At 50.1% G+C, this 22,534-nt stretch overlaps 1 protein-coding gene across 3 annotated transcripts in view; it reads right to left on the reverse strand.

Annotated features, from left to right (window-relative positions):
- The window catches only part of CYTH3 (cytohesin 3), an 88,851-nt gene that overhangs the window by 14,957 nt on the left and 51,360 nt on the right, over positions 1-22,534 (reverse strand). For all 3 annotated transcript variants that reach the window (XM_045993024.1, XM_045993023.1, XM_045993022.1), the window contains 3 exons: positions 10,689-10,771; positions 9,035-9,099; positions 8,446-8,512 (listed from right to left, as the gene is read on the reverse strand). In XM_045993024.1, the coding sequence (XP_045848980.1) occupies positions 8,446-8,512; positions 9,035-9,099; positions 10,689-10,771 (215 nt within the window). The remainder of the gene's footprint in view (positions 1-8,445; positions 8,513-9,034; positions 9,100-10,688; positions 10,772-22,534) is intronic.

Consider the following 22,534-nt stretch of genomic DNA (forward strand, 5'->3'; position numbering starts at 1 on the left):
CCCTCTCCCTCCTTCCTGCCTGGAATGCAGATATGACAACTGGAACCCTCAGGGCCAGTGGATGAGGGAAAGGCCCGGATGAACACAGGCCTGGGGGGGGCGGGGGAGGAGGGTCCCGTCACGTGGGAGCCACGGGAACCCTGTGGCCACCTCTGCTGTGTGAGAAGATAGTCGGTTGTGAAGCAACACTGACGAGATCTGTGGGCTGTGGCTGGGCCCGGTAACCGGTCTGTGCCACAGAGCTGAAGGCGCGCAAATCCACACCCACGAAGGCCCTCAAGGGCTCAGGTGACAACTTCAAAACGAAAGGCTGCAGAGGCGCCTCCCTGGCCCAAATCAGCTGTGCTCCTCTCTGGAGAAGCCCTTAGAAGGGCGACCGTGGACCTCCGACCCAGCCTGTGAGCTGGCTTCCGAACAGCGGCTGCAAAGCCGGAAGAGGGTTCCATCCTCCATCTGCCCGTTTCTACAAATGCGGAGAAGACTGTCCAGCCACCACCCTCTGTGCCCAGGACCTGGCTCCCTCACACCACAGGGTCCCTCCAAGAGTCCTTGCTATTTTTTTCCAAACACGTGAATGTCCACAGCAGCCTTATTTAGAATTCCCCCAAATGGGAAAACAACCCAACAACGTCTGACCAACAAGAGAAGAGAGAATTCTATTCCAGCAGATTCCACACGAGGCAACACGGCGCGGCAACGAGAGAGGATGAACGCACCAGAACATCGACGCGTCCGACAGGCGTGACACGGGTGAAGGACAGGACGGAATGCACCTCAATTCCCCACTGCTCTACGCTGACAGCGTGGAACCTGTTCGCCAGGCGGAGACACCAGAAAGACACTCCTGACGCCGATACCGCATCTTGCTCTGGGTTACGCAAGGATTTTAATGTGTAAAAATTCGTCAGGCTGTGCATTCAAAGTTTGCGCACCATATGCTGTTCTTCAAAAAGTAAGTTTACCAAAAAATCAGTATGTCTGACGATCCTAAATTAACTCTCTATTTCTGGTGGGAGCGCACGTGAGTCCAGGCCTCCCGGGGATCGTCTTGTTCATGAGAGGACCCCAAGGACACACCTGTCCAGCAAGGCCCCAGAAACAAGGCGCTGTGGGCAGCCAGCTCCCAGGGTGAGCGAGGCAGGGCTCTGTGCGGGAGGGGAGCTCTGGGCAGGGGGAAGATGGTTACAGTCTCACCTAACATCCCTGGCCAAGAGGTCAGAGGCCAATGCAGCCCCGGTCTGCCTCTCTCGACTCCGAGTCCCAAGGAATCGGTAGACCCTGCTGTCCGCCCCTCCCCACCAAACTGCAAGGGACAGGAGAGAGAGCATCCAAAGGAGCCCAAGGTCCTGGGGCCAAGGGCCCAGCGGAAGCAGGTGCTCCCTGGGGGATGGGTGCCTGGCTGGCAATTGGGGTGACCTCCCCGGCCTGGTCCTTCATGCCCACCTCGGCTCATACTGGCCGGCCGGGGGTGGGGGGACGCCGAGCAGTGGAGAACCCCAGCAGCAGGCTGTCGTGCGGTCAGGTCCCCGTGCCCCCTCCTGCCTGCTGACGGGACTCTGCTGTGTACTGTCGGGGGGGCAGGGTGGGGGGTTTTGACAGAGGCTTGCATCCATCCTGCCCTGTGCTCTTTCCAGCCTCCCAACGGTCCCCAGAGTCTCGAGGCTTGGCAATTTCCACAGTCACAAGGTCCCAGGCACTCCAACAGCCTAGGTCCAGCCCGGAACTGAACGAGCCTGGGGATGAGGCTCTCCCAAGCTCTGGATGCTCACGACCGGCTCTAAAATTCAAACACTTGGGAGCTCCTTGGGGAGGCTATGCAACCTGAAAAACCAGGATTTGAGAAGAACAAGTAGGCCCAACCCAGCCCAAGGTCACCTCTTCCGTGCTTCAAGGTTACAGAATGCAGCCAGAAGAGCCCCAAGTCAAGTCAAGCTCCAGCTCCCTTTCCAACAGGTACCAGAAAACACAGGGGGAGCCCAGGCCAGGGACCAGAAGAGAACACGGAGCCAGAAGCCAGAGTCAAAGAGCGCATTACGAGGGAGAACGGGGCTGTGTCGGGAAGGAAAGACAAAGAGGCAGAAGCAGAGAAGGACACGGAAGCCGCTGATGTGCGTCCCCGTCCGTCCGTGTGACACACGGGCTGTGAGCAGAACAGTGGGTCCACAGACCGGGGACACCAGGGATGGTCAGTGGCTGTGGCCGGCTGGGAGGGAGGCCCGGAGCACACTCCGCCAGAGCTTCTGGCCCCAGGGCCTGTGAGACAACACACCTCTGTGGTGTCAGGCCACTGAGCATGGTCATCTACGACAGCGGCCCCAGGACCCGAGTACGCTAGCTAAATGCTAATAAAACAAAGGAAATGTTCCAGTATCATTAGACAATGCTCGTGTTTTAAAATATCGCGTGGAGGGGGCGCCTAGGTGGCTCAGTCAGTTAAGCATCTGCCTTTGGCTCAGATCATGATCTCGAGCTCCTGGATCGAGTCCCGCGTCGGGCTCCCTGCTCGGAGGAGTCGGCCTCGGCCTCTCCCTCTGCCGCTGCCCCTGCTTGTGCTCGCTCTCTCAAATAAATAAAGTCTTTAAAAATATATCATTTAGTGGGGCGCCTGGGTGGCTCAGTGGATTGGGCCGCTGCCTTCGGCTCGGGTCATGATCTCAGGGTCCTGGGATCAAGCCCCGCATCGGGCTCTCTGCTCTGCAGGGAGCCTGCTTTCTCCTCTCTCTCTGCCTGCCTCTCTGCCTACTTGTGATCTCTCTCTGTCAAATAAATAAATAAAATCTTTAAAAAAAAATATATATATATATATATATCATTTAGAAAAGCAAACGCAGAATCTACTGGAGGGGGGCACCATTCAACCCATTATGCCTCGTATATCTTTTCCTACTTCCTCGTTCTCAAGCTCCGTGTCTGTTCGTATGTGTGTCTCAGTGAGAACACAACTGCATTTCACTGCTGCTCCCTCAACCTAACGTGAAGGTGCTCTGAAGAGGTAACTGAGCCCAGTCAAGTTGACGGCGATTCCACTCCTTTTCTGAGCCTTCACATACGCTAGGTACTTCTCGTCTTTTCTGCCTTCTGTTGAATTACGTTTTCTTTATGCAATTTTTCCTAGTAATTTAGAAATCCTATCTTATCCCTATTTTTAGTGATTGCTCTTGAAATTTTAATACTTAGGGGTGCCTGGGCGGCTCGGTCAGTTAAGCATCTGCTTTCGGCTCAGGTCATGATCCCGGAGTCCTGGGATCGAGCCCTGCATCGGGTTCCCTGCTCAGCCAGGAGCCTGCTTCTCCTCCTGCTTTTGCTCACTTCCTCTCTGACAAATAAGTAAGTCTTAAAAAAAATAAATAAAATTTTAATATTTAAAGTTACACTCATCCAAGAGCATCTACAAAACCTTAGCCGACCTTTACCTGCTTCCCTTCTCCCTTGCTACTTACAAACACTGATCCTGAACAATGCACGGGGTGTGGGGGTACGGGTCCCCATACCTGCCCCCCATCGAAAATCTGCATTTAACTTTTGACTGCCCCAAAACCTAACTAACAGCCCACTATTGACCGGAAGCCTGACCCATTACGTGAGCAGTCAATTAACACATTTTATATGTTACACACTATATTCTTATAATAGTACCACAATATTACAGTAACATTCTTACAACAGTCAGCTGGAGAAAAGAAAACATTACTAAGAAAATTTAAGGAAGAGAAAATACATTTCCAGTACTGTACTGTATGTACTGAAAAAAAAAAAAAATTCCACGGGTAAGCGGACCCTTCCAGCTCAAACCCAGAGCTGCTCCAGAGTCAACTGTCCTGAGGTAATCTGGGACTTTAATTTTTTTTAAAGATCTTATTTGAGAGAGAGAATGACAACACAAGAAGGCGGAGGGCCAGAGGGAGACGCTCCGCAGGGAGCCTGATGCGGGACTTGATCCTGCCACTTCAGGATCATGACAGGAGCCGAAGGCAGACGCTTAACGGACTGAGCCACCCAGGCGCCACCGGGACTTTTAATTCTGAAAACATTCTTTGGACAATCAAGCTCTCCTTCAGACTTGACCGCACGTTCCGCTGGTTTCATCCCGCATCCTGGATTCCTGTCCTGTTACGGACGCCCGGCTCCGACCACGATCTCTAGAGCTCAGGGCAGCTGTCAGCAGCTCCTTCCGCGAGTCCGTGCACATCTGCCATGTCTTCACTTGCCTCCCCACACGGGTGACAGCCGTGATTCGGAATGCCGGCATTTATTATTTTATTTGGTTTTTTGCACGTCTACACCAGCCTCTCCAGAACTCTAGGTTTTAAATCACGTTTCCTTAGACCTTGGGAAACGGTTTCCCTCTGTCTTTGATCCAGTGTTCCTGTTGTGATCCTGGGTTCGCCTTAGGTAATCTGGTCTTTCCTCCCTGGAAAGTCAGTGAGTTTCTCTTTAACGGTAAGTTTTCTGGTATTTTACTGGATATTTCTATGGATCAGTGAAAATTTTATCCTGGTTGGCATTCGGTGAGCCCTTTGATTTTGAGGATTTTATCTTCATCTAGCTCTGAAATACTCCAGGATCTCACCCTCCACTCCGTCTTCTATCCTCTCTTCCTGGGACTTTTATTTGATGAACTCTGAGCCGCCAGACCTGCCTCCCGCATCTCACGGTTCTCCGTAGAGCAACAGAGAACAGGAGCGCCTCGATCCGCCCTGCCCACGTGCCCATCCCAGACCGGCGCTGTGGGTTTTCACAGGGAGCTGGCTCTTCACTTCCGAGGGTCTTTTCCACAACTCCCCTTCCCCGCACCAAGGATAAGCCTCCACCCCATCATCTCTGATGAGATTTACAATATACAAAACATCCTAATTTCAACGTTTCCTCCTGTGTTAGCTCTGTTTGTGGCATTTCATGTCTCTTTCACAGGGTCAAGCAGCTCATACATTTGGTGATTCCTGGTTGGGTGATTACCTTTGTATTTCCGATTCTCTGGTAGCCCAACTGAAGCCTGTTTGCTTCTGGAGCAGGTGATGTGGCCAGCTGGGGTGCTCAGAAGCTCGTCTCTGGGAGCTGGTGTTTCTCTTCCTCCTCCTCCTCCTCAGTGAGGCCAGCAGAGAAGAGACACCTGTGTCTCCCACCTGGGGGCACACACAGCTGCTCGGCACAAGCTCAGCCAAGGGTAAACAGTCTGGATGTCCCTCCCCTCTGCGGTCCCACGCCCCACACATGCTGCCCGAGGAAGTGGAGCCCCTGACGTGGCTGTCCCTTCCCAGAGTAAATCTTTCCTGAGTGTCCTTTGGGCCACCATTCATCTTTTATCTTCCAGGGTTCCCTCAATTTCTAGTTGACTGGGTGAACTCCTGCTTGTTACAGATTCATACGTCATATTTTTGAAGGCATTTCTAGGAAACTGGGAATGAAAGAGAGAAGCTGTAGGATGTTTCCAGCTTCCTTGAAGCAACCTTTCCTCTTCCTCATTTATAACCCCAAGTGCTGCCTGTGTATCTCATGTACCTACAGAAACAGAAGCTCCCGTTCAGAATGTTACCACTCTGTGAATTCAAATATTTCCTGCTGGCCTGAAAGTCTCTGATGCGAGCCCGTTTCACGCCACACGTGAGATCGCCCCGTGCTGTTTTGGACTGAATGTGTCTCCCAAAGATCTCTATCTTGAAGCTCTAACCCCCAGCATGACGGTGTTAGAAGCTGGGCCCTGGGAGGCAGTTAGGGTCAAACGGGGCCATTTGGGCGGGGCCGGGATCTGATGGAACAGGGCCCTTTGAAAAAGAGACACCAGGGGGCGCTCTCCTGCCTCGTCTCTGCAAGCTGGGGACTCTGAGGAAGAGGCCGTCTAAGTTGGAAAGAGAGCGCTCCCCAGAACCCAGCCAGGCTGGCAGCCTGAGCTCAGACTTCCAGCCTCCAGAATGATCGAAAAGTCAATGTCTAGTGCCTAAGCCACCAGTCTATAGTATTTTGTTACAGCGGCCCAAGTGTCATCATCATCTGGAAGAGAATTCTCATTATTTTTCCCCAGCAAAGGGCCATGTGCAGACTAAATTTGTAAATAATTACCAATAAGTTGTTGGGTAGAACCAATAATCAATATCTTAAAAACCTCTCAGGTGAATGGATAAAGAAGATGTGGTATATATACACAATGGAATACTATGCAGCCATCAAAAGAAATGAAATCTTGCCATTTGCGACGACGTGGATGGAACTAGAGCGTATCATGCTTAGTGAAATAAGTCAATCGGAGAAAGACAACTATCATATGATCTCCCTGATATGAGGACATGGAGAAGCAACATGGGGGGGTAGGGGGATAGGAGAAGAATAAATGAAACAAGATGGGATTGGGAGGGAGACAAACCATAAATGACTCTTAATCTCACAAAACAAACTGGGGGTTGCTGGAGGGAAGTGGGATTGGGAGAGGGGGAGCGGGCTATGGACACTGGGGAGGGGACGTGAACCATAAGAGACTATGGACTCTGAAAAACAACCTGAGGGTTTTGAAGGGTCAGGGGTGGGAGGTTGGGGCAACCTGAGGGTTTTGAAGGGTCAGGGGTGGGAGGTTGGGGGAACAGGTGGTGGGTAATAGGGAGGGCACGTTTTGCATGGAGCACTGGGTGTTGTGCAAAAAGAATGAATACTGTTACGCTGAAAAAAATAAATAAAATGAAAAAAAAAAAAAAAACCCTCTCAGGTGGAGGGGTATACAGGCAGAACAAAGCCTGTGGAGCAGCCGGCTACAGCCCAGGCAAGGCAGATAACTTGGCTGCAGCCCGAGACGGACATGCTGGAGAGATCCCACAGGGCTGGACTCCCGGGGGTGCCGCCAAATCACGCCCAGGGTCCCACAGGAGCCCAGCAAAGTGCAGTGGTCACAGGCCCGAGTCTGAGACGGATTCCTCACTCAGGACACTGGGCACGTCTTAGAGGCTCTGTGCCTCATTTTCCCCACCTGTGCCCCAGGCATGAAAACGGAGCCCACCCAGTGAGGTTAGGTATACCGATTCCAGGCCTTCGTCCGCGGTTGCTGACACGTGGCAAGTTCTCAGGAAGCGTGAGCCGGCCCTGCCGACTGCACTGCACGGTGGACACCAGTGTGCGCAGAACCAGAGGACAGGCTGGCACCGGGCAGAGGGGGGCATCCCTGAAACACCAGTGTGTCTGCACGCCGCATGGGGAGGCCGTGGATGCTCCCACGGACTTGGGGGCATGCTATCCCGCACTGCACTGTAAAACCGAAGGTCCGGTTTTCAAAACAGTCGTCCCCCCCGCCACCCCCACCCCGCAAAGCGCCTCTCAAGATGCCGCCAGTGCCTATCCGATCTGCTGATGAGGCCAACTCCGTCGACTCAGCTCCTCCAGAAAGGAAACACAACAACAAAACGCTTCTCACTCCAAACCTCGTCATTACCAAATTCACAGATCCTTCTAGAGCGCGCTACATTCCAATCTGGGGCTGCGGATGCCCCCTACGCAGAGAGTCAGGAAGCGACGGGAAACTGCGATGAGCTGGGAGGACACCAGCGGAACAAAGCCCGGCCTCCGGCGCAGAGGCCTAGGAGCAGCCACGCTGGCAAGCCATTTCCTTACATGCCATTTGCAACCGCGCTTGCGCCTAGAAATGCGAGTGTGCAGACCCCTCACACCTTGCACAGTGCGGTCCTTGCAATCGACATTTGCTGAACGAACAACTCTTAATGAGCACAGAGGCTCAATGCCAAAAATAAATAAGTAAAATGCCAAGGAAGGTGTGTGATGTGACTGCCACCTCAGGATCATGGCAGAATGAAGTCAGCCGCGCGGGGACATGGTGCTCCTCTCCAGGACCACGAGCCCTGGTGGCTGGCCTGGCTCCACTCTTCTGTCTCAGAACCAAATGGTCCCATGGCCAAGCCCGGCGTTCCACAAAGCGTTTACAGGCTCTGCTGAGTCTTCTGCTTCAACCTCAAAGACAAGCAGCTACGTGTTGCAGGTTTCATTATTTTCGGGCATTTTGCTAGAAAATCCAACTCAAGGGAAGACCTGGTGCTGGCTTCAATCAGGAGAGCTCCCCGGCCCTTCACGCGGACATCTGCTCTCGAAGGTGAGCGGAAGCAGCAAAGTCCCCGGACTTGGACCACTTAACCCCTGAGCAGACACACAGGGTGCAGCCCTGTCCGCTGGTCCCCTGGGCCGCACTGCAGCGGGAGGACACGCGGCTCAGCCTGGCCGCACCAAGGGCCTCCCCATGCTTGCTGCTGCCGGGGCCTGGCTTCACCCCAAAGAATGGTCTTCGGGTCCAGGGACGAGGGCGCTGGATGCCTGTGCTTCACCCCACTTGCCGGCAGCCCCTACACGACGCCAATTTAGCTCCCACTCTCAGTATCTATGAGGGGGCGCGACCACCCCTCGAACCGGTGACTCACGCAACCTCTCGCAGGCCAGAACACCGGCAGGTCCACTTACCTTTTTGGGATCCATGTTGAATTTCTTCCTCCCCATAGCTATCTGCTTGTTCCTCTGGGTAGTTTTGCTACACATTTCAAACAGTTAAGAAATCGTTAGCAAATGAACGTTTGCACTGAGGGCAGGAGGGCACGCAGCCTCCCTGGCCAGCCCCTCCGTGCAGAAGACCACCCGGGCTCCCCCACCCCGCTGCCCCCATCCCCGCCCCTCCACCCCACACTGCAGAGGCGGCACGCGTGGCTGCCGGGCTCTTCCCTACGCTCGATTCCTGCTTCAGAAAAAGCTGACAAAGAGCGATTTAAGGAAAGCACCGTCCCCTGCTGTACAGAGAGGCGGCTTCTGCCCAGGTTAACTCAGAGGGGCCTGTGCTTCCAGGGAAGGGAGAGGAGACCCGTGGCCGCCAGGGAAGCACCCGACTCCTCCGCAGAGAGCAGGACGGGGTGAGGGGTGGAGAGCAGAGGCACCAACAGGCCCCCGGCAGCCACCCCACTTCGCGATCCCGACCGTCCTGCCCCGGCTGTGGTCACCCGGCAGCTGAGGCGGGGAGAGAAGAGGTTAGTAGCTCAGCGGTGTGGCGCCGACTATTTACCTCTCTTCCACTGAAGTCAGATTGTCAATCTCAGTCATCACTTCAGCAATTTCATATTTCAGCCTCTGCCAAAAAAGCAGACCGACATTTGTGGGGGGGCTCTCTACCGCCACCCTCCGAGACTCAGAGAAAGTTCAAAGTTCAGCCTCCCAGACGCGAGTTTTCCCTGATGCCTCACGTGGACGTCCCGGGGACAGAAACACCAGAACTTTCCATCCAGTCGGAGGGGCCCCAAGTCAGGAGAAAGCACAATTCTCATCTGTCCGCCTGTCACCAGAACAAGCTCGGACGAGTCACCGGGGCAGGTTCTAGACTGTGTAAAACACAACCGCAAAGGGAAGCAGGGAGCCCTCAGCTAGCTCACTGCGGCTGTTCAGCCGCTCCTCCCCCAGCCCCGGCCACCCCCCCACCCCCGCCTTCTTCACGGCCACGGTCTCCCTCTGCTCTGGGGAAAGACCAGGGCCAAGGTACTGAGACCAGTGTCAGGTCCCAAGCCACCAGTCTGTGCCTGAGACTGAGCACCACGGACAGAGCCCAGGAGACCCCCCCCCCAGCAGAATGCCCCAAACTCACTGGGGGTGCTTGGACCTGCCAAGGACACCAGAAGGGACAGGCTCCCGTGTCCCCTTACGTGGCTCCACCACTCACTACCTGAGAGACCTTCGGCAACCCTCTTAACCCCTCTGGGCCTCAGTGTTCTCAACTCAAAGATGCGGTCACTAGGGCGACCTGGGCCTCCACAGGCGCTCTTCTTGCTAATGTCCAATGAGGACCCTTCCTCTTCAAGCAGAACGCCCACCTGGGGACAGTGATTTTTACACAAATGAAGGGGAACCTTACAAGAAAAAGTCCCCCAAATTATCTTTCAAACACAAGGAAATGTGTACTTGGGACACTTATTTGGTTCGCCAAGGAAGCTGAGACCCAGATGCGGGCTGAGGAGGGACGAGGCTTGCTCCAGCGGCACGTGGCTGCGGGGCCGCATTCCCTCTGGCCTGATGAAGCTGAGGGCGCTCCCCGAGGGGGAGCCACGCACCCGACTCACATGCCCACAGAAGCCCCGCGTGCAAGCAGGGCTGGTATCCTGAGTCCCTCCTGCCACAGTCGAAGACACTGTGATCTGGAGGGGTGGTGTGGCACCACTGCTTCTCTGGGGAGGCCCTGCCACCACGGGCTCTGAGGACACAGACCCTGGCAAGCATGGCGTTTGCCCGCGTCCCGTCATCCTGCTCCCACCAGCCCGTGGGCGCGTGGCGGCCCGGCCAGACCCTGAGACGAGTCTGTAAGTTCATTCAGAGCCTATCTGCGTGCCAGAAGAGCGATGGCGGGCTCTAGTGCTGGGATTTTGGCAAACAAATGGGGACTGATTCAACCCGAGAGAGTACACCTTTGGGGACGGCAGCCGTTGTCTACACGTGCCCTTTGTGATCCTGGAGTCACGCAGAGACTCCAGCTCCGTGGCCTCTCGACGTGCATCCAAGGCCACGCTTCCCGGCGAGGCCCATCTGCTCTACCAACGTGGGGACCCCTCTCGCTCCCTTCACGCGTTAGCGCACAGACATAGGAGATACCTAGTCTTCTCCTTTTCATGAAGCTACCCAATTATTTTACCTAAAACCTAAAACTAAGGGGAGTTTTCGGTTTGTTTGTTTACCTCAATGTCATCAATAAGTTCCTTTTTTCTTCGACGAATGTCTAAGAGTTCTTCTCTCTCTTCTAAGGAGAGGTCTTCGGGCACTGGAAGAAAAAAAAAATCAAAATCAGACAAGTCCTGGTCTGGAGCCCAGGCTGGCCAACAGCGAGTGAGGATGGAGACGGGCATACACCAGGCCAGCAGGTCTGGAGCCATCGAGCCCCACGGGAGGGAGCCCCAGCACGTAGACCCTGTGTGACATGCTCGTAGCAGCCTTGTTCGTAACCAAGTATCAACCAACCACCCAAGTATCCACAAATAATGAATTGCGGGATACTTCTAAACAGAATCCCACGCAATAATAAAAAATGGCTGAACTCCGTCTATCCGCACAGGGGAGCCGCCCAGGACGGGGACGGGTAGCGCAGAGGACAGCACGGCCCACACACACGGGCTGACGCGGGCTGCACGACACACGTCCGCTATCCTTGGGCAAAACTGAAGCCAAATCCCCCTTTATCATCACACGTGCTTTCAACCAGCTTCAAGTGGAACAAAGGCTTAAATGCAAAGGCAACACAATTTTTTAGAATAGGGGCAAACGTGTATCCAGCTTCAGAGTAGGAAAGGATTTCTTAAATAATATAGAAAAAATGTAAATCACAAAGATATCAAATTCACTGTTAAAACTAAAACCCTTTGGTCACCAAAATTCCACACCATGAAGTAAAGAGCTAAGCCAAACACCATCAAAGGGTTGGTATCCAGAATACAGAACTCTGACAAAGAAGGGGCAGAGAATTTAAAACCAAGAGCTGTAAATGGGCAAAAGACTTGAACAGCCACAAAATCCAAAGGCATCAACAGACATGTGAAAAGATATCAGCTCTCTTAATCCTTGGGGAATGCAAATTCAAATCTCAGGGAGAGACCTCTATTAAGAGCTCTCCTATGGCGGCAGAGCTCCCTGGAACCATAGGAAGGTGATTTCTTAAAACTCAAAACCCGTAAGGACAAAGATAATGGGGAAAACGAAACAACACGTTTTGAAGCTAGTGACCCGCAGTGACGTCCTTAACCCAGGTGAGCAAGAAGAATCTGAAGCCGGGGGTGGAGTCGGAGGCCGACCAAGGCATCACCTGACTCCTCGGCAATGCTATCAATTTCAGAAACAAAAAAAAAAATTAAACAATATGTTGTTTGGGAATACAAATACATACACAGTGACGCACTAAAGACAATCGCTGGAAAAATAAATACGGAATTCAGAGCAGTAGGACTTCTTAGGAGGCAAGAAAGAGATACACGGGACACTTCGAAAGGAGCAGTATGTGCTCCAAAGGAATGCTCTTTTGAGAACAAATACTCATCTTACTCTCAAATAAAAATTTAATTTTTAAATCTTTAATGAAAACATTTTGTAAAAAGCAGCCAGGCAGAGCTCCTTGAGTGGCCATCCAGATAACGTTCTTCCATGGAATAGTTACGACAACCCTGAGAATTCAAGCAGAGAAAGATCTTTTTCTTTTTCTTTTTTTTAAGATTTCATTTATTTATTTGACAGAGAGAGACACAGCGAGAGAGCGAACACAAGCAGGGGGAGTGGGAGAGGGAGATGCAGGCTTCCCACCGAGCAGGGAGCCCGATATGGGGCTCGATCCCAGGACCCTGGGATCATGACCTGAGCCGAAGGCAGAGGCTTAACCCACTGAGCCACCGAGTTCCCCGAGAAAGATCTTTTCGTATGCAGGATGACACCTAGCGTATTTCAGCCCAGAAAATGCAAAGCTGTTTAGTCATTAAAACCATCGGTCAAGGGCAAAGAAGCAAAACCGCTGGCCAGATCCCCCTCCCTCAATAAGCCACAGAGAGTTCTTATTTTCGGTTTTCTTCTGCTCAGCTCTCCACGCAGGGAGAGGAAAATAAGACTGCAAGGCGAGGGCGGTCATGCCATCCTCAACAGGCATTTTCCTTTCTTTCCAGAGACACCACCACCGGCCCGAGGACGAGGAGGGCTGGCTGAGAGCACACCAGGATGACCTGACACGACCCTCAAGCTCGTACCCACATCCTTCAACTCTCCACTGACGCGCACCTTCTCTTGTCCCGGTAAGGCCCCAAGGGGTTAAAGAGATCAAGTACTGCCCATGTACTCTACCAGCACTTCCGACCAGATTTTGCTGGTCTTAAAAGAAAGAAACGTTTTGTAAGGTGGGATGAGATGTAGAATAAGGTTCTTATCCTCAAGCTTCCCGCTGTTCCACTTAAGGGCTGTAATGATACTATGCACTTTAAATACTTCCGCCAAAAAGAAAAGAATTGAGCAAATGACAACAATCGTTAAGCCTGTTAGAGGGACGGACGGGTATCCATCGTCCGGTTCATCTTCTAAGGGTTTGAGGTCCATCACAGCAGAGAGTAAAAAAGAAAGTTCTGGTATTCACTGGCCAGTAGCATCTCCTACAGTCCCTGGCTACTGGGGCATTCGGCTGAAGTATGAACAGGAAAGCGTGGGATGCTCCCTCGTGCATTACCAAGAATCAAGAAGTAAGAGGAACAGAAATACGTGATAAAATTCTAGACCGATCTCTGCCCAGGTCCTGTCACTTAGGTACCTCACTATCCTACGCCTTCTCCTGACACCCAAGATGTGCAGTGAAAACCGACATTCGGCTCTGGCTCCGGCTGCCGGGGGGTTGTTCCAGCAGCATTTTTCTGCATCCAAAATAACTCCGCAGCCGCAGAATATACTGACAGGCAGGTGCTCTCCCGCGGGCGGGCGGTGCGCAGAGCAGGCGTCCTTGGTTATCGCCGCGCCCGGGGCGGCGGAAGAGTTTGCAGCCGCTGCCTGACAGCATCATCGTTTTGTCCCGCAGACACCGTTAGGTAGGATCAAACAGAAAAGTCTCATGGTTTTTATTTTTTTCCCCTCCTCAGAAAGCTGGTCCTATTGAATTGAAAACCTAATACGTGTATAGTCACACACATACACACGGACATATGATAAAACATTTTCCCTCCCAGCCTCAATAAAACCCGTCTCTTTAAAAAAAAAAAAAAGATAAAAAATAAGCAAATTAGGGGTGCCTTCGGTTCGTTAGGCATAGGGTTCTGGGACTGAGACCTGCACTGGGCTCCCTGCTGGGGGGGGGGGAGCCTGCTTCTCCTTCTCCCTCTGCCTGCTGTTCCCCCTGTTTGTACTCTCTTTCTGACAAAGTCTTCAAAAAAAAAAAAAAAAAAAAGGCAAACTGGGGCACCTGGGTGGCTCAGTCGTTAGGTGTCTACCTTCGGCTCAGGTCATGATCCCACTGTCCTGGGATCGAGCCCCGCATCGGGCTCTCTGCTACTTGGAAAGCCTGCTTCTCCCTCTCCCACTCCCCCTGCTTGTGTTTCCTCTCTCGCTGTGTCTCTCTCTCTCTCTGTCAAATAAATAAAATTTTTTTAAAAAGGCAAATTACTGGAAATTACTTGCAAAATTCAGTGAAGTCACTTTACAGTTGAATGCGCCTATCATGAGCTTCCAAATGGAATTCCGACTTCCCGGAGACAGAGCAAGGCCCCTCACCGCCTGGGGCCTCAGTTCCCCGCCCGCAGAATGCCGGGGAGGCAGGCAGGACTCTAGTACTGGATCATCACTGCAAGCTCCGAAGCAGAATGAGTCTTTTAGCCACGGAGGAGCAGGTGTGGTTTCAGCAAACGTAAGTATTTTCACAAAGGAAAAGCTATGGGAAAGGAAGGCAAAAATTCCCCACCTTAGTACAAAAACGCTCCAGTGACATTTCCTCGGGAGCATCAGGGGCAAATTCAGGGAATTCAGGCTACGTTCTGGCCTTTCTCCTGTTCTAGTCTACACAGACGGAGATCAGCAAAGCCGCAGGTGGTGAGATGGTTCTGGGCTCAGGACGGTCTGAATTTAATTGAAGTAGGAAAGTGGGATCTTCTGCTTCTAGCCAAGATGGAGTAACAGGGATTAGATTTATCTCCTGCCTAAAATGGCTCTGCAAAGAACCCAGACCCAATCCTACACCCTGGAAAATATCTTTCAGAAATGACGGGGAGGGGTCCCTGGGTGGCTCAGACGGTTAAATGTCTGGCTCTTGATTTCAGCTCCGGTGATGATCTCGTGGCTGTGAGATCAAGCCCCGATTGGACTCTGCACTGGGTATGGAGCCTGACTAAGATTCTCTCTCTGGGACACCTGGGTGGGCCAGTTAGGCAGCCGGCTCCCACTCTTGACTTCAGTTTGGGTCATGATCTCAGGATTCTGGGATTGAGCCCGCTGTCAGGCTCCACACTCAATGGGGAGTCTGCTTAGGATTCTCTCTCTCCCTCTGACCCCTCCCCTCACTTATGCGCTCTTTCTAAAAATAAGTAAATTTTTTCTCTAAAGATTTTATTTATTTATTTCACAGACAGAGATCACAGTAGGCAGAGAGGCAGAGAGAGAGGAAGGGAAGCAGGCTCTCTGCTGAGCAGAGAGCCCGATGCGGGGCTCGATCCCAGGACCCCGGGATCATGACCTGAGCCGAAGGCAGAGGCTTTAACCCACTGAGCCACCCAGGCGCCTAAAAATAAGTAAATTTTTCTGTGCTTCTTTTTCTTTTTTTAATTTATTTTTTCAGCGTAACAGTATTCATTGTTTTTGCACAACACCCCAGTGCTCCATGCAAAACGTGCCCTCCCTATTACCCACCACCTGTTCCCCCAACCTCCCACCCCTGACCCTTCAAAACCCTCAGGTTGTTTTTCAGAGTCCATAGTCTCTTATGTTTCGCCTCCACCTCCAATTTTTTTTTTAAATAAGTAAATTTTTGAAAAAGGATTCTCTCTCTCCCTCTCCCCTTCCTGCTTCCCTCACTATTAAAAAAAAGGGGGGGAGGAACAAACACATTTTCAGACATAAAAACTTGAAAGAATTCAAGAAATGTGAAAGTCCTTCAGGCAGGGGAAAAAACAAAATAAAACTATAGCAGATGAAAATCTGTCTCTCCATAAAAGAACAGAGTACTATTAATGGTAACTATGTGAGTAAACACTGTTCCTCATGATGTGAGTGAGTCTCTTTAAAAGATTTGCTGTTACTGTTAAAAGCAAAAATAATGACAAGTGTGTTAGGTTAATTTCTCCCTGGGAGGGGAGAAATCAAAGTACAGTGATTTAAGGTCCTCATCATAGCTGTAAAGTGTCATAATACCATTTGATGGTAGACTGATAAATTAAAGCTATAAGATATCTTAAAACCACCACTATTTAAAAACTATGAAAATAATCCACTGAAATAGAGTAAGCAGTATTACATCAAGAAATTCAGAATCATTACTTTACCAAATTTAATAACATCAAAGATCTCGAGTGTAAGATGAATCCTCCATTTCAGAGATGTTAAAATGTGGAAAATTTACAAATCAGAATCAAAGAGAAATGGAAGATTATCACATTAAAATATAAGGAGATGGTATTCCAAACTTAAGTATTCTCTAATTTTCAAATTATATTAATAATCCACTTATCTAACAGATTCCAATCTACTAAGAAGCTGAAATTTGGTTTACTGCTATAAATATCTAAGGACTTTTTTTTTTTTTTTAAAGATTTTATTTATTTAACAGAGCAAGAGAGATCACAAGTAGGCAGAGAGGCAAGCAGAGAGAGAGGGGGGAAGCAGGATCCCCGCCAAGCAGAGAGCCTGACACAGGGCCCTAAGACCATGACATGAGCTGAAGGCAGAGGCTTAACCTACTGAACTACCCAGGTGCCCCATATCTAAGGACTCTTGCAAACTTCACACACACACACACACACCCACACACATAAATATCTTCCATGAATTCCGTCAGTAGCTCTCCAACTTCTTCCAGGCAACAAGAACGGTCCCCAAGTATGAACCACAGCCAGAAACACTCACTATGTTTTAGTCACAATAAGTCCAATGTGGTATCTAATAAATTACCCATTGCACCAAAGTTTGATAAAAAGTTGATAAAATGGGGGTGCCTGGGTGGCTCAGTTGGTTAAGCCACTGCCTTCGGCTCAGGTCATGATCCCCGAGTCCCGGGATTGAGTCCCACATTGGGCTCCCAGCTCCATGGGGAATCCGCTTCTCCCTCTGACCTTCTCCCCTCTCATGCTCTCTCTCTCTCAAATAAATAAATAAAATCTTTAAAAAAAAAAAAGTTGATAAAATGGAATTCAAATGATCACATATTTTCAGCTACCCAGGCCTCATTGAAAGTGATGTCACTTACCCTTAAATTTTACTGTGATTACTAATCAATACTTTTTTTTTTTTTCTTTTCCTCATTTGGGTTTTTCGTTGTTTTGGTTTTGCTTTTGTGTTTCTGAGTTTTGGTCCGCTCAGAGATGGACCACGGAGCACACAGGACATTGGCAGAGCCTGGGCTTGGCAACTGATCCTGTTGACTCATTCCACAGGAATTCTGTACAAGCTGTGGTTTAACCCACATAGAAATAATACCTACCTTGTAACACTAAAAGAACAGGTTAAATTAGCTTGAGTGCCTAGCTACTACTGAAGTGTTGAGATCACACAGAGAACAGAAACGAGGACTGTAGGCTCCCAGCAGAAACACCACCACACGCATGGACCCAGACTAGAGGTCCCCGTCAACCGCCAGCCAACTCACAGAATGGGAGCACAAAACAGACCAGTATTCGTTTTAAGCCGTTTACTTTGGAATACTTTGTTGTTATATAGTAATAAATAACTGATACATTTACAATATACATAAATGGAAAAAAGGACCAAGTTTAAAAACACAGCCTCAAAAAAAACCCAACTAAATGTTCTCTACAAGGGGCACACGCAGAATAGAATCTGTAATGACCGAAGGTGCGAGGACAGGGCAGCCATCAAACCCTAACCAAAGTTAAGCCGCTCCCACTACAGTAACACAGGAAATTGAAGACAGTCACTAGATAATGACCTATGGTTCATTTAATTACATGACTAACAAGACTGAATTTGTATGCCACTAACAAAATAGGCTCAAAATACATCAAGTAGATATTGACATATATGTAAAAATCACATTTCTCCCAGAAAATAAAAAAAGGGAATATACAGATTTGACTAACACAGTTCACAGGCTTGCACTAGTGAACATAATGTATTTCAACAATTTTAAGATGCACTTTTTCATATTTTAACATCTTCGAAATCAGCTATGACTTATATAGGTCACCGCCTTCTTATCTGTGAATGTGCTTCTTATTGCTAGAAGCATAATTGAACTTGACGTTTCTGTCACACGCACAATTTAAGAACCATCTGATGAAAGGTTATTGCTTGGTTATTGCTTCAAACCTTTCATTGATAACTTCTGGTAGAATCACCAAAGTCACAGCATAAAAACTTCCAGAATTTGAAAAATCCCAAAGACGACAAAGAAGCACTCTTCTGAGAAGCGCTGCGTCACCCGTGCCTTCAGTGGCACGGAGGACAAGGCTTTGCAGAAAAGCATAAATACTCTCCGTAGAGTAATTCTGAAGAGTGGGACTCTGTGAAGAAGTTTTGGAAATACCCTGACCAACTTATTTTGGTCATATTTTACTTTTTGTATGAATGCACAATGGAAAAGTTTATTTTAAAAAGTTGAAATAAGTTTAAAGCACGCAATCAGTATAAATGAAAAATTCTAAGTGATAAGAAATCATGAAGTTTGGTTAAATTGGCAGCTTTTTTTTTTTAAGATTTTATTTATTTATTTGACAGAGAGAGAGATCAGAAGTAGGCAGAGAGGCAGGCAGAGAGAGAGGAGGAAGCAGGCTCCCTGCGGAGCAGAGAGCCCGATGCGGGGCTCGATCCCAGGACCCTGAGATCATGACCTGAGCCGAAGGCAGCAGCTTAATCCACTGAGCCACCCAGGCGCCCCAAATTGGCAGCTTTTTTATTCTTCGTGGTACAGAAAATAACGATGCACTTCACAAGTGATGGAGACGGAGATTCAATCAGATCCCCAACCTGACGGCTGGGGGATGCACACGCTTTTCAAGGGCACGTGGCACATTCAAGCCAAGCGACTGCACACTGCACCAGAACAAGACAGAACACCTCCCAGCACTGGTAGGGTGGGTCCAACCTCTGCACGTGCCTTTCTCTGAAAACTGGATATTACATTCCCTGACTCCTTTACATTTAGGCTGCTAAGATGAATGGGGCTGAACCCAGATTCTCAGGAGCTCCTCCTCCCACCTTATTCCTGGCTGGCCAGCAAGGACGTGAACACTGAGGGTTTTCTGGAACAGCACTCTCATGCTCAGGCTCCAGCATCCTGGGAACTGCAATGGCTGCGGGAGCAGCGGGCTTCCTGATTCAGCCTCTGGGGGACCATCGCAGTTGAGGACATACCCAGAACCAGTGGTTCCAGGGGTCACCAGGGAGGCATTCCTTTGGTGACTGCATTCTGGAGACCAAGGCCAGACCCAGGCCAGAACCCAGGGCTATGGCAAGCACCCAGTTCTCTGGATTATGCTTTCCCCTCCTGCTCCAAATACTCCACATGCTTTAGGCTCCCTGCACGGAACTCTTACTGGAAAAAATTGGTATCGTGAAGAGCACATTCTCTGACCACAGAATAATTCCGATAGAAAGAGTAATCAGGGGCACCTGGGTGGCTCAGTGGGTTAAAGCCTCTGCCGTCGGCTCAGGTCATGATCCCAGGGTCCTGGGATCGAGCCCCACATCGGGCTCTCTGCTCAGCAGGGAGCTTGCTTCTCCCTCTCTCTCTCTCTGCCTGCCTCTCTGCTACTTGTGATCTCTGTCTGTCAAATAAACAAATAAAATCTTTAAAAATAAAAAAAAAAGTATTTAGAAAGCGTAATCAGTGACTAGAAAAAATTTTTTTTGTTTGGAAACTGAGAAGCGCCATTCTAAAGAACACATTGGTCCAAGAAGATAGAAAGTGACAAAATTCTGAGGTGAGAATAATGAAGAAAATATCAGTGCCTGTGTGCTAGGAAACCACGGAGTCACAACTGAAAACATTCATTTTAGAAAAAAAGTTAAGGTGAAAATAAGCTAAGCATTCACCCCCAGAGATTGGAAAAATCACAAGTGTTTAAACCCAAAGGAGAAAATAATACAGAGAAGAAACTCATTTAAAAAATGCCATGAAGCCACTTCAGCAACTCTTCAAAAACAAAACAAAACAAAGAAACCCGCGGGAAGTCCGCACACAACCCTACAGCCCTCCCCTGGGTTTTACCAAGAGAACCGGGTCACAGGTGCACACACAGTGGCACGTGGATATTCACAGCAGCACGGGGCACAGCAGCCAGAGCAGCAACAACCCAGATGTCCCTCTCGAGATGAATGGACCGACCCAGGGTGGACCACCGACACACGGAGTAGTATTCAGCCACAAAAAGGAACCGAGCATGCTTGGTGCATGCTTGAAAACATTACGCCGAGTAAAAGCAGCCAGCCACAAGCGACTATACTTCGTATGACTCCACTGATGTGTCGAGAACAGGCCGAGAACAGACAAATCCATCTGCGGTGACAGAAATCAGGAGAACGGCTACTCTGGAAAGCAGAGGAAGGTACTGAATGGGGAAGGGCCCACAAGAGCCGTGGGTGTCACTGCAAACGTTCTAGATTTTGATCCGGGCGGAGTTACACAAGTGTCTGCACACATGTACGTGTACAACACCTTGACTTCTACGCACACGTCACATGTGAGCACTGTATTTATTGCCCCTGGAAATCTACTTATGGATAAGTAATCCCTTTTATTTTTTTTAATTTTGAAAAGATTTTATTTCAGAGAGAGTGTGGGTGAATGAGAGCAGAGGGAGAAGCAGAGGGAGAGGGAGAGAACATGTCTCAAGCAGACTCCCCACGGAGCATGGAGCCCAACGTGATGTGGGGCTCCATCCCTGGACCCTGAGATCACCTGAGATGAAATCAAGAGTCAGACACTTAACCACTCAGCCACTCAGGCGCCCCAAGTAGTCCCTTTTAATCCTCAATAAGGAGAAGGAAGAATACATTTCCTGCAAAGGACACAAAAACGACTTTCTAGGAAGCTGCCACTGGCTCCCCGAACTGATGCCCGCGCACCTAGGATGACCTGAGGACAATGTGGCCTGAGGGCCACACAGGCCCCAGAGGGGCTCACTGCCACGCCTGCCTCCTGTCCTGCGGCTGTTCTTCCCAAATCCCCGGCCACCTTGGATCTGCACGTCCATCACTGGACAAGGCAGGGCACGATGTCTGCACAATACAAAGGTAACAGATAAAATCAGCCACGCGCTGAGACCAGGGCGCTCCAGGCAAGTTCCTAAGGTGAACTGCTTTGTCTTGCATCACACAGGTCAGCCCTCCCCACCCATGCCTCTGTCCTCATATAGAAACCCCCTCTGGCGACCACCACGCCAACCACAGCTGTCACTGTTTGCTGACCCCCAAGGACGGAGGGCAGTGGTTAGGGACAGTTCATTGCCTGAGCCCACCAGCAAGACCACACAGAAGAGCGGGCGACTAGGCCAGCTCTCGGGGTTCCTTATCTGAAACCAGGGACTCCAGCTCGTCCTCCAGCGCAGCTCCCCACACGTGGTCTGCCCGTCTCGCCCGTCAGCAGGTCCTGGAGGGGTCTAAGTTAGGGTTCCGATCACATGCCTATCAGATCAGAACCTCTGGGTATGAGGCCTAGGGCTCCCCGTTTTTAATAAGCTTCGCGAATGACTCTGTTGGACACTGGAATTTGAGAAGCCCTGCTACAAAGACGGCTACAGACATGTCAGGTCACGAACACAGCACAGTACAGAAGCAACCTGACAGAGTCCTCCGGAGCCTGACCACCCGTCTCGAAGCTGGTCCCTGTCTCTCACCAGCTGCGACCACTACAGACAACGCACCTCGCCTCTCTGTGCTTCATCTTCCTGCCTATAAATAGGATCATATTTATCACTATGTAAAAAAGCTAATCAAAATCAAATTCTCTTCTTGAATGTTATGTGAAATTTGCAAATAAATATTGAATCTTAAACAAGCATTTAGAGATCTTAAAACATACACATTTTTCCTCGATCATGAAAGATTAATAATGAACAATGAGATTTTCTCTCCTGCATAACTGAACGATAGAGCAAAATACACATTGGGACATCAAGCCTGTTTAATTGTTTTTGATTTTTTCCCCAGCAGCCAGAAGGTGCAGTGCAGGGTAGGAGGTCGGGGAGGCGGGGCAGCTTCACAAAGAAGCATCAATAAAAATTACGTAAGGACAGCTTGGTAGTCCTGCAGAGCTAAACACAGTCTCATAACACAACCCTGCCATCGCAATCCCAGGGATTCACCCAAACCCTGCACACCCGTGTTCACAGCAGTTTTATTCACAGCTGCCAAAACCGAGACGCAAACGAGAGGTCCTTCAGCAGGTGACGAGGTAAGCTGTGGTACGACAGACAGGAGAATACTCCTTGGCACTATGGAGAACACCGAGCCAAGAAAAGACGCGGAGGAGTCTGAGTGCATGTTAGTACGGAAAGAAGCCGGTCTGGAAAGGCTGCATCACCTACGATTCCAACTACATGATGTTCTAGGAAAGGCAAAACCATGGAGCCCAGAAAAGGAGCGACGGTGGCCAAGGCTAGGGAGACAAGGGAAGGGATGAGCAGGTGAGCACAGGGATTTTAGGGTGGTGACTGTATCGTGCATGACACTGTCACGGTGCATACATGTCATTACACATTCGGCAAAACCCACAGAACTACACAGGACGAGAGCAGAGCCCTACTGTAAACTACGGGCTTTAGGTAATCAATCGTTACAAATGTTACAAATGTAACCAACGTGTGATGTTAACAGTAGGGAAACCTGATACGGAGGGGAGCTTAGATGTACT

Source organism: Meles meles, chromosome 21, assembly GCF_922984935.1.
Source record: "Meles meles chromosome 21, mMelMel3.1 paternal haplotype, whole genome shotgun sequence".
Taxonomy (NCBI): Eukaryota; Metazoa; Chordata; class Mammalia; order Carnivora; family Mustelidae; genus Meles; species Meles meles.